At 34.5% G+C, this 12689-nt stretch overlaps 1 protein-coding gene across 8 annotated transcripts in view; it reads right to left on the reverse strand.

Annotated features, from left to right (window-relative positions):
* Window positions 1-12689, reverse strand: part of PPP2R3A (protein phosphatase 2 regulatory subunit B''alpha) — a 214520-nt gene that overhangs the window by 53074 nt on the left and 148757 nt on the right. For all 8 annotated transcript variants that reach the window (XM_064587447.1, XM_064587445.1, XM_054504406.2 and 5 more), the window contains one exon: window positions 12495-12584. In XM_064587447.1, the coding sequence (XP_064443517.1) occupies window positions 12495-12584 (90 nt within the window). The remainder of the gene's footprint in view (window positions 1-12494; window positions 12585-12689) is intronic.

Here is a 12689-nt window from a genome sequence, read left to right on the forward strand (position 1 = left end):
GTAGCCTGCTTGGAGTCTGGTGTTGTGAGGTCTGGCTTGGTGCTGGAGTGAGTTTGGAGCCTGGGTCCATGGGGGCTGGCCTGGCATTGGGCTGGGCCTAGTGGCTGGGCCCACTGGTGCTAGCCTGGTATTGGTGTTCACCGGGGGCCTGTTGCTGGGGTCCACAGTCAAGTTGGGTGCTCACTTCACTCTCCTTCCCTTATGGAGGGTGTCTCTCCATAATGGGTTGCCTGGGCTTTAGAGATGGGGTGACACAGGTAATATGAGATTTTCCTTTCTACCTTCTTCATCTTTTCTTATTTCTGTGCTCCATCCAGGTGCTGCCATCTCTTAACTGGAATCCTTAGCTCTTGTGAAGGTATTTTTATGCACAGATAGTTGTTCAAATTGATGTTTCTGTGAAGGGACAAGCAATGGAAACTTCTATTCTGCCATCTTGCTGACATCAATCTCTTACAGCTAAATTTTAAAATTGCATACATGGCTTGCATATTTCAATTTCCAGTTACGTTTGGATTTTTTGGACTGGTTCTCTAATTTTCATAACTTTTCTCTATTTTCTATTGTTTCATCTTTTTTTGTGGTTTTTTCTGTGAGGTTTATTTAGCTTTATCTTCTAAACATTTTGTTTTTTATTTCTGTTATCATAGTTTTGATTTTCCAGGTTTCTTTTTTGGTTCCTTGAATGTTTCTTTTATAAAAAGTATCATTCTGTTCATGTTCTGTGAATGTAATTTCTTCTATTACAGTGTCTTGTTATTGCTGCTGTAGGTTTCTTTTCCCAGAAGTTGTCTGTTTCATCCATGTTACTTTCCCCCTCTTCTACTTGTTTGGTCTCTACCTTTTACATAAGAGGTTTTCCTGAGGTATTTAAAGACCTTTGTTCTCCACTCATATTTAAGAGTAGATGCTAAAAAACTGATTGGAAGTTCTGATCTATGGGTTTCTTTACTGTAAAATAATCCGGTTGGGTTCGTTCCTTGGAAGTGATCCAGTGTCAAACCTTCAAGGTCTTTATTTTTGGGCTGATCAGATTCTCCACAAAAGCATCTTTTATCACCTGCATAGAGGTTCAGAACAGGTTGCTTGGATTCTGTAGGTTAAGTGAGGAATGAAGACTGGGCATCTCAGCATTCAGTATGCATTCTATTTTCAGTATGGTACCCAGACCTTCAGTTGTGCTCCCCAGAGGCCCTCTATTTTATACTCTCCTGGGAATGAAGTACCAGTCTTCTGCCTGGGCAGAGATGATTTGGAGGTCAACTGTTTGTTCAAACAAACTTTCTATAAACTCTCCTGATTTTTGGTTTTACCTTTATTCCACCCACCCACTTCCATGGTTCCCCAAGTCTTGAATGTTTGCAGCTTTTTGCTGGGTATATCCAGTTGCTTCTTGGTCTTTATCTCTGTCAACTTGGGATTTAGGTAGTCTGCTAGGTTTACCTACTTTAAGTTTCCAAATATTTATCTCTTCTCTTTTTTCTTTTGTTAATAATGAATTTATTTTCTTTTCTTCTTAAAAATTTTAAAAGTAATTTCTACACCCAATGTGGAGCTCAAACTCATGGCTTTGAGATCAAGAGTTACATGCTCTACCAACTGAGCCAGCCAGGCACCCCATGAATTTATTCTTTACAAAAAATCTCTTCACTGTCACTTTAATGTAATTTCAAGAGGGAACAAAAGTACTAGAAGTAAATTGCTATCTTCACTCAGTAGGTTATTCACACTATATTATCCCCACTTTATCACTTAGCATTGTCACTTAGAGTAGCAAGCTTAGCCATGGCATCAATTAATCACAAAATATGAAGCCAATAGCATTAACTGGTGACAGGGACAAATATTTTCTAAAAAACCACTGATTCCTGGGGGCAAAATAAAACTTCTCACAATAAGGTTCTGGGAGACCCTTGGTTAAATTCTCATTTGTAGTCCTTGAGGCATATTAAGAACCTCCACATATTTAATGGTTTTAAAAAATATCTTTTGAGAAGAGAAAGGTGAAATTAAGTTGTGACTATTATTTTCAAGTAAGTCACATGAAAATCTATGTGTATCTTTATTCAGAGAGAGAAATTTTCTACTATTGCAACAAATTAAATATTAAATATACTTGCAAAGTTCTTTTGAGAAAACTATTTTTTTAATAAATTGTATCAGCTTGATGTTTAATGTTACCATTAAAGTACAGAAGAGGCATTGGATCCAATGAACATGCAGTAATAGTTTGGCTGTGGTGAGATCCAGTCATATCACACCTACTTTGAGTTTTATAAGTTTCAAAAGAATACTACCCCATTTTGAAATATTTCCTGATTGTGAGAAAAACCTTGTAGAGATCTCATGAGCAGAGGGTTATAATATATGTGGCAATAGTCTCTAAGGTCTCTTTAGCCTTCAAATTCCTTATTACTTATCTTAAGATAATAAAAATTAGGACAGTAGAAAGAAAGTAACTCTTGGTTTTGACAAGTACCTAACAGGACTGAAGTGAAAGGCAACTTATTTTACTGAGAAATATAAACTACTTTAGTCAGTTGCATTTTAAGTTAAGAACTAAGATAAAAGAGTCTATACAATAAACAAAGCTAAAGCATACACTTCAGTAAGTCTTTATAACCCGTAAGAGAGAAAGAAAGCTAGAAGGCAAAGAGACAGACATATTGCCTTGATATTTGCCAAAGCCCCATGATAGCTGTCTTTATTTTTTTAAAAGATTTTATTTACTTGTCAGAGAGATAGAGACAGAGGGAGAGAGCAAGCACAAGTAGGGGGAGTGGCAGGCAGAGGGAAAAGGAGGCTTCCTGTAGAGCAAGGAGCCTGATGTGGGACTTGATCCCAGAACCCTGGGATCATGTCCTGAGCCAAAGGCAGATGCTTAACTGACTGAGCCACCCAGGTGTCCTGATAGCTGTCTTTAAATATTTGAGAGTATCATGGGTAGATGAATCAGATATAATTCTGTATTAGAGAGCATAAAAAGGATCAATGTACAAAAGAAAGATGTTTTTAGGCCTAGAGCTAGAAAAATGAAACAATATACCTTTAGTAGACAGTTATTTGTCCCTGAAAGTTTAGAAGCAGGGGCTGGCTGGCTGGTTAAACACATACAGGAGGACATGTTCAGAGGGGACTTTCTTATTAGAAATACTAGATACTTTCTAAAATTTTTTCTTTTCCAGTAAAGATTTTTTCCCCTTACCAAAGGTGGTATTTTCTGAAAGTAATGACTATTTGTTGTCAGAAAACAGAAAAGCACACAAAAGGAATAATCATCTGCAGAGAACCAGTGTTAAATTTTTACTATATTTGCCACAAATTTTTGGTTTTAAAGCATAATTATATTCATGACAAACTGTACTTGTACAATTGTACACATAAACAATATTACTTCCTGCCCCTGTCCTTGGGCTGAATGAAATAAAGTTCTGGACCAAACATCTCTTATCCCTGATAATTCCTATAAGCTACCGAAGAAGAAAGTTATAGGAGACTCCATTATTGCTTAGGGATTAGTTAAATATATATTCCTTCGAATAATTAGTATAAATATTTTAGCACCTATAACTTCAAAGGCACTGACTGGCCTACTTCCCTCACAAATACAGGTGAATGAGATAGTTGCCACTGAGGACATCTAGTCAGAAGACCAAGGTAGAAGCAGAATGTGATTTAAAAACAAAACAAAACAAAACAAAACAACAACACAACTCCCTCCTCCCCTCAAAAAGAACAAAAAAACCAACCCAGGACAGAAGGTTGGTTAAAGTGTATACCAAAAGAGGGCTGCAAGAGCCTGGATACTTTCCATATCTAACCCTGACAGAACGAGGCATAGGAAGGACTCAAGATTCTAATTTTATAAACAGTATTTTACAAAGCACTCATCCTAGTTTAGTGAGTATAGTATTATTTCTTTCAAGAAACTAATTTTTTCTACCCATGTCTTTCATCAGGCACAAACCTGAACCCTGCAAAGTGTTGCCTGTTACATTTTGTTACCTAAGAGTTTGATTTTGATGTACAGACATTTCCCTTATTACTTTAAAACAGTAAGGTGTAACTGCCATCTGCTCACATTCTGCTGTAGTGAGGCAATGTGAGCACTGACAGTACACATGCCTGTGCCTCGTAAGCGCCAACAGGAGCCAAGGCACCTATCACCAAGTCAAAATTAGGAGTTACTTTCTTTCATGACTGGCCTAATTTTTAGTCTCTTATGCAATAAATAATTTTAGGAGACCAAGAGAATTAACTCTTTTTTAGGGATTCCATAGCCTAGTTGTTAAGAAGATAAACATGCAAACATGCTGTCTCATATAACAGACCACATGTTATAGTGATAAAGAGCCCAGGACTTGGAGTCATACGGACCTGGATTTGAATCCAAGCTAGGTCACTTACTGTGTGTGTAATCTCTCAGAGCTTCCGTTTCCTCATCTGCAAAATGGGACCACTAAATTGATAGCGGTATGAGGATTAAATAAGCCATTGCATATAAAACATTTGTCAGCTGGCAAAAAATAAAGCCTCAACAATATGCTAGCTTATTAAATAGGAGAAAGGCAGTATGCAAGGCAGAAAAGGAACACAAAAGAAAGCTTCTGACCCAAAAAATCTCTTTAGGTGATGTTCCTTTAAGTAGAGATCCATAACTGGGTCTCAAGATATGAAAAGTTGACCTGAGGAATTCTGCTTCTAGTAATGATGAACTAAATATTTTGGATTAACACTCCCACTGACAAAATCTGGAGGAAAAAATACTGTTTGAAGGCAGTGGACTAAATTAACAGGGCAGTGAAGAACTACGATGTCGAGATCTAATAGGAAATCCAGAGAGGAGGAGCCTAGCACTTGCTGATTCTGGAAGAGGGGGCCTGAGAAGTTGAGAAGCTGAGCATTGATTTGCTATTATTTTATTAATGATTTTTGGGTCTGTCTTCATGAGGGAAGTTGGGCTGTAGTTTTATTTATTTTTTGTGTTTGGTTTTGGTATAAAGGTAATAACTGGCGTCATAAAATGAGTTGGGAATTGTTCCCTCTTTTTCTGTTTTCTGGAAGAAGCAGTGTAGAACTTGGTATTTCATCTTCAAATGTTTGGAAAACTACAATAGTGAAATTATCTGAGCTGACAGATGTGTTTTTCAGAAGGTTGTTAACTTTCAACTCAATATTCTTTAATAGATATAAGATGATTATTCAGGTTATATATTTCTTCCTGGGTAAGTTCTATTAGGTTGAGACTTTATTTATTTTTTAAAGATTTATTTATTTGAGAGAGAGAGAGAGAGAGAGAGCGAGTGAGCATGTGCAGGGGGAGGGTCAGAGGGAGAGAAACTAAAGCAGACTCCCTACTGAGCATGGAGCCCAAAAGGGAGCTTGATCCCATGACCCTGAGACCACCACCTGAGCCGAAATCAAGAGTAGGATGCCTAACTGACTGAGCCACCCAGGCACCCCTAATTTGTGACTTTAAAGGAATCGGTCCAGTTCATTTAAGTCACCACCTTTATGTATAGTGTATATAATATTCATAGCACTCCTCTATCTTTTGATTATCTAATTCTCCTTGAGACATATTTTTGGACCCATGGGTTGTTTAGAAGTATGTTGTTTAACTTCCAAGTGTGTGGAGACTTTCCAGTCATCTTTCTCTTATTTTTACATCAATTCCATTATGGTCAGAGACTATATTTTGTATTATCTCAACTTTCTCTTTTAAACAGCTGTGTTGAGATATATTTCACATATCACATAAATAATCCATTTAAAATGTGTAATTCAATGGTTGTTAGTTTATCCACAGAGTTGCATAACCATCACCACAATTAGTTTTCATTGCCTCCAAAGAGAAACTCCATACCCATTAGTACTCATTCCTCATTTTCTCCTAGGTCCCTCATAGTCTAGGCAACCATTAACCTACTTTCTATATCTATAGATTTGCCTGTATTGGACAACTCATGTAAATGTATTTATACAATATGTTGTCTTTTGTGACTGGTGTCTTATAATTTGAATAATGTTTTCAAGATTCAACCGTATTTTAGTATGCATCAGTACTTCATTTTTTTAACTGACAAATAATATTTGATTATATGGATATATCACATTTGTTTATTATCCATCCATTAGTTGATGGATACTTGGGTTGTTCCTATCTTTTGGCTATTATAATATTGCTATAAACATGGGTTGTCCAAGTTTTTATGTGAATGTTTTCATTTCTCTTGGATATACTAGGAATAGTACTGCTGGTCATATGGTAGCTCTATGTTTAACTCTTTGAGGAGCTGTCAGAGTGTTTTCTGTAGTGGCTGCAGCATTTTATATTACCACTAGCAGCATATGAAAGTTCTGATTTTTCTATATCCTTGTCAACACTTGTTATCATCTGACTTTTTGATTATTAAAGCTACCCTAGTGGGTGTGAAGTGGTATCTCATTGTGGTTTAGATTTGTATTTCCCTGATGACTAACCATATCAAGAAATTTGTTATGGGCTTATTGGCCATGTATATATCTTCTTTGGACATATCTATTAGATATTTTAGATATCTATTTAGATATTTTGCTCATTTTTAATCTTTTTATTATTGAGTTGTATTACTTATATATTCTAGAGACAAGTCATTTGTCAGATAGATCACCTACAAATATTTTCTCCCATGCTATGGCTGTCTTGCTTTCTTGATGTTGTCTTTTGAAGCATGAAAGATTTTAATTTTTTTCCAGTCCAATTCACCCATTTCTTCTTTTGTTTCATATCATATCTAAAAAACCACAGCCATGAAAATTTACTCCTATATTTTCTTCTAAAAGTTTTGTAGTTTTAGTTCTTACATTTAGGTCTGTGATCTACTTTAGCTAATTTTTGTTTGTGATGTGAGGTAGGGGTCCAAATTCATTCTTTTGCAAGTGGATATCCAACTCTCAGAACCATTTCTTAAAAGACTATTTTTTCCCCATTAGAATTATCTTGGCATCCTTGTTGAAAATCAATTAGCCATAAATGTGAGGATTTATTTTTACTTCTAGACTCCTAATTCAACTCTGTTTATCTAAATGTCAATCTTTATGCCAGTATCACATTGTCTTGTTTACATTAGCTTTGTATATTTTGAAATGAGTAAGTGTGAATCCTATGGTTTTATTTTTTCTCAAGACTATTTTTGCTACTCTGATCCCTTTGTAGTTCCATATGAATTTGGATTCAGCTTTTTCATTTCCACAAAAACAACAACAAAAAATAGCTGGGATTTTCTTAGGAGTTGCTTTGAATCTACAAATCTATTTGTGGAGTACTGGCATTCTAACTATTTTTAAGCCTTCTGATCCATGAACATGGGATGCCTTCATTTCATTTAGATCTTCCTTAATTTCTTTCAACAATGTTTTGTAGTTCTCACAGTATAAGTTTTATACTTCTTTTGTTGAATTTATTCCTAGGTATTTTATTCTTTTTGCTTCTATTGTAACTGGAATTATTTCCTTATTTTTGGCTTTTCATTGTGCATAGAAATATAATTGATTTCTTATAAATTTGTATTATATCCTGCAACTTACTTAATCTTTACTGAGTTCTAATAGTTTTTCAGTTGATTTCTTGGGATTTCCTATATTCAAATAGATAGTTTTCCTTCTTCCTTTCCAATTTGGATCCTTTTTTTTTTTTCTTTAACTTGCTTAATAGTCCTGGCTAGAACCTTCAGTACAATGTTGAAAGAACAGACATCTTTGTTTTTTTCCTGATCATAGGAAATAGCTTTCAATCTTTCACTATTCACTAGTTGTTAGCTGTGGGTTTTTCATAGATATCCTTTATCAGGTCAAAGAAATTCCCTTCCATTTTTAGTTTAAGTGTTTTTTTAATCAAGAAGAGGCATTGGACTTTTTCAACTGCTTTTTCTGAGACTACTAGGATGATCATGTGGTTTCTATCCTTTGCTCTATTAATATAGTATATTATATTGATTTTTACATGGTAAACCAACTTTGCATTTTTGTCTGGTTTGGGTATCTGGGTAATACTGGCCTCGTAGAATGAATCTGGAAGTCTTCTTTACTCCTTTATTCTTTGGAAGTTTGTAAAGAATTACTATTTTTTCAGATATACAATTTAGTGATTCATCACTTACATACAACACCCGGTGCTCATCACAGTAAGTGCACTCCTTAACCCCCATCACATATTTGACCCATCCCCCCCCCCCTCCAGTAACCATTGTTTTGTTCTCTATAGTTAAGAATCTGTTTCTCAGCCTGCCTCTCCCCAGTGCCCCACCCCCCTGGTTCATTTGTTTTGTTTCTAAAAATGTTTGGTAGCATTTTCCAGTGAAGCCATATCAGCCTGGGATTATTTTTCCTATCCAGAGTTTTTATTTCATCTTGAACAAGTGTCCCTCTAGGAATTTGCTCATTTTGTCTAAGTTATCTAATTTGTTAGTATAAAGTATAAAGTTAGTGTGTGTGTATATATATATATATATATATATATAAACAATCCTTTTTATTCCTGTAAGGTCAGCATTCATGTTACCGCTGTTATTCTGACCTTAACAACTTGAATGTTATCTCTTCTTTTCTTGATCAGTGTAGCTAAGGCCTTATTAATCTTTTTAAAACAATCTGACTTTTGGTTCCATTGATTTTCTCTATTGTTTTTCTATTCTCTAATTTATTCACTTCAATCTTTCTTCTTTCCTTCTTTGTGTTTGCTATGCTTAATTTGCTCTTTTTTTCCCCAGTGTCTTAAAGTAGAAGGTTAGGTTATTGATTTGAGACATTTCTTGTTTTTTAGTATATGCATTTATAGCTATACATTTCTCTTAGCACTGCATGTAGCACTGCTACATCCCACGAGGTTTGGCATACTGTGTTTCCATTTTCATTCATCTTACAGTTTTGGTACTTTTCCCTTCATTTTCATTCATTTCAAATTATTTCCTTTGATGTATTCTTCTTTTATCCTTTGGTTATTTAAGCAGTGTGTTGTTTATACATGTTTGTAAATTCCCAAATTCCTATCTGTTATTGTTAATTTTATTCCATTATGGTCAGAGAATATGCTTTGTATGATTTTACTTCTTTTTATATTGAGGCCGTTTTATGGCCTGCCACATGTTCTATCCTGGAGAATATTTCATGTGTACTTGTGAGGAATATATATTCGACTGTTCTTAGGTTGAGTGTTCTGTAGATATCTGTTAGGCTATTTGGTTTATAGTTTTGTTTGTAGTGTTGTTTATGACTACTATTCCCTTGTTGATCTTCCTGGTTGTTCATCCATCACTGAAAGAGGGGTATGGAAGTCTTTAACTATTATTGTTGAATTGTTTATTTTAATTCTGTCAGTTTTGTTTCATGTATTTTAGGGTTTGATGTTGTGGGGTGCATATATATAATTGTAGTGTCTTCCTGTTGGACCTATTATCAGATAAAATGTCCTTCTTCATCTCTAGTAACTATTTTTGTATTAAAGTCTACATTCTCTGATATTTATAAAGCCACTCCAAGTTTCTTGTGGTTGTTGTTTGCATGACATATCCCTATACTTCCCTTTCATTTTTTTCTCCCTATTGTATCTTTAAATCTAATTTCCTCATGTAGATAGCATATAATTATAATTGGTTTTTTAAATCCAGTTTGAAAATCTCTGCCTTTTAAAGGAATGCTTAATCCATTCACATTTATAAATCGTTATTGACATAGTTAGACTTATGTCTGCCATTTACTTTTTGTTTTCTATCTGTCTTGGCATTTTTCTGTTTCTCCATTACTGCTTTCTTTTATATTAAGTGAATTACTTTCTAAGTGTAACATTCTAATTCTTTTAATGTTTTTTTTCACTATATATTTTCGAGTTAATTTTCTAGTGGTTGCTCTAGGGGCTTGCCATATACATTTTTATTTTTTAATTTTATTATTTATTTATTTACTTATTTGGTGCAAAAAGGCAGTTTTATTAAAGCACGGGGACAAGACAGTGTATATGGTGACCCCTCTTTCTGCTCACACACTTCTTAACTTCTTAGAATCTACTTCAGATTCTAGTGAGACACTGAAATGTTACTCCTATATAACTTTCTTCCTTCTTCCCTTTTTTTGTGCTATTATTGCTATACATATTACATCTATATATATTGCAAACCCAGAACTACATTGTTCTAATTATTACTTTACTATACATATTGTATCTACATATATTACAAACCCCAAACTACACTGTTCTATTACTTTATGTAATTTATTTTTTTTAAGACATTGAGAGAAGAGAATAAGTATATGTTCATAGAGTTTGTTATTAATCTTCTTCATTATCATTTCTAGTTCTCTTCATTTGTCCTATGGGATAATAGGGGTTCCAGAAAGAGGAAAACATGGATGAGAATTATTTGAGGAAAGCTTTTTCATAATTGAGGAAATAAGAGAGATAAAAGATTGAGATTGAGGGTTAACAGAACACTGAAAAGACAAGAATTGGAAAAACGCATAGTCTTCAAATCTTTGGAAATTCATGTGATCTAACTGAAACAACCTAAGCTTTCAAAATAGTGGACTAATGGTAAATTATAAAGATGCATACTTACTGGCATGGAAATATACTGTTATGTGAAAAAGTGTTTTACAAATCTATATAGTATGATACCATTTAGCATAGTATATCTTTTGGTGCAGGGAGAAAGAGTGAAGGAGGAGGGAAAGGAGAAGGAGAAGAAAGAGTGGGTAGAGAGGGAAAGAGAGGAGTGGAAGGATATATACCAATGTTAAATATGGGTCATGGAATTATGAATGAATTTTATATTAAGGCTTTGAATGTATATTTTTAAAATACTTAATGTGTATTTGTGATAAAACAATAAACTTAAAAAAACTAATCCAGCAGAAATGAGCAAAAGACTTAAAAAAGCAAGTTGACTAAAATGAAACAAAACTGACTGAATACATATGAAAAAAATTCAACCTCATTAGTAATCAAATGCAAAATAAAATATGACTGAATTTTTTTTTTTTAAGATTTTATTTATTTGAGAGAGAGAATGAGAGACAGAGAGCACGAGAGGGAAGAGGGTCAGAGGGAGAAGCAGACCCCCCGCTGAGCAGGGAGCCCGATGTGGGACTCAATCCTGGGACTCCAGGATCATGACCTGAGCCGAAGGCAGTCGCTTAACCAACTGAGCCACCCAGGTGCCCCATGACTGAATTTTTTATTTATCAAATTGGAAAATATTTTTAAGAGGAAAATACCCAGTGTTAGTAGGGGTTATAGGAAATATGCTCAGTACCTTGTTGATAAAGTATAAAATTATACAATTTTTCTAAAGAGCAAATTAATAATTTTTATAAATGCCCTTTAAAATGTCTATACTCTTTTAACCTAACAATTCCATTTTGGGGAATTTATGTTAATGAAAAAAGTAGTGGATGTTACAACCATTTAGCTGTAACTATTGTTTTGGAAAGCATTCCATAAAAATTTTGGAGTGTATGGTAATTAAGACTTAATCCAATGGAACTAATCTAAATATCCAAAAAGTACGTAAAAATATATGAAAGAGACTGTACAATATATACCAACTTTTAATAGTCTCTTATTCTGTATGTTAGAATTATTAGTATTAAAATTTGTTTTCTTCTGGTTATCCATGTTTTCTAAATTATCTATAATGGACAATAAATTATTCTTTGAAATGGAAAACAAAGTTATTTAAAAATAATCTAATGAGCTGCTCAAGAAATAGCTTAGTTTTATTTCTACTTCCTTGATTTCCAAACCATGTATCCAACATTTAGGTAACTTCTAGAACCAATATGCAGACAGCTGAATCAGTTCTACTAGCAAGCAGCACCAAGGACCGTAGCCTCTCTGTCCCTTGGTACTAAGCACAAACTATGTGCTAGGTACTGTGTTAACACAAGCTGGGAATAAAAAGAAGAGAGGGCCCTAGATTTTTGGCTTAAACAAGAGACAGACTAGTGGCAAGAAACAGATGTGTATGTTCACAACTAAAAATCAAGGTATGTTTGAGAGTGCCAAGGGAAAGGAGAGATGATTCTAATTTGTCTGTACCAATCATCCACAATTTGCTTCTTTCCCTCTCTAATTTCTACTGAACCATCAAGATCATAAAATAATGAAAACTCATAATATATATTCCCATATAAAGCTTACTAGTCCTACTTAACTCTCAGGGCCAGCTCACATGTCATTTCACCTTTATCTCTGGGGGTAAAAGCACTTGTCTTGATATGCTGTAACTATGGATTTAGTCTGAGAGGGCAGACACTAAGTCTAATTCTTCTTGGTGCCCCTAGGTCAAGATGGCATCCACTGTGTATACATCATGACTTTATCAAGCTTTGTTCAAGGGTTTAACATTCCTGGCAAAGGAAACTTAGAAGTCATACCTGGCTGAATCACTAAACTCTACCTCTGAAACTAATAATACACTATAAGTTAATTAATTGATTTAAAAAAAAAGAAGTCATACCTGGTTGGGTTCCTTTTGTCCTCCTCAGAGATCAAAAACCAAACAAAGTCTGCATAGCTCATTCTTCCCTCTTTCTGTACTGTTTTTCCCCTGAAGAAAACACACGGTTATGAAGTTTCCTGAGCAATTACTCAGATAAATTTAGTAGGATGACAGACTAAAAAATAAAGCAACATCTTTCTTTGGAAATTAAGT

Source organism: Mirounga angustirostris, unplaced genomic scaffold (genome assembly GCF_029215605.1).
Source record: "Mirounga angustirostris isolate CCGP_5_RB_7025 unplaced genomic scaffold, mMirAng1.0.hap1 SCAF_1, whole genome shotgun sequence".
Classification (NCBI taxonomy): Eukaryota; Metazoa; Chordata; class Mammalia; order Carnivora; family Phocidae; genus Mirounga; species Mirounga angustirostris.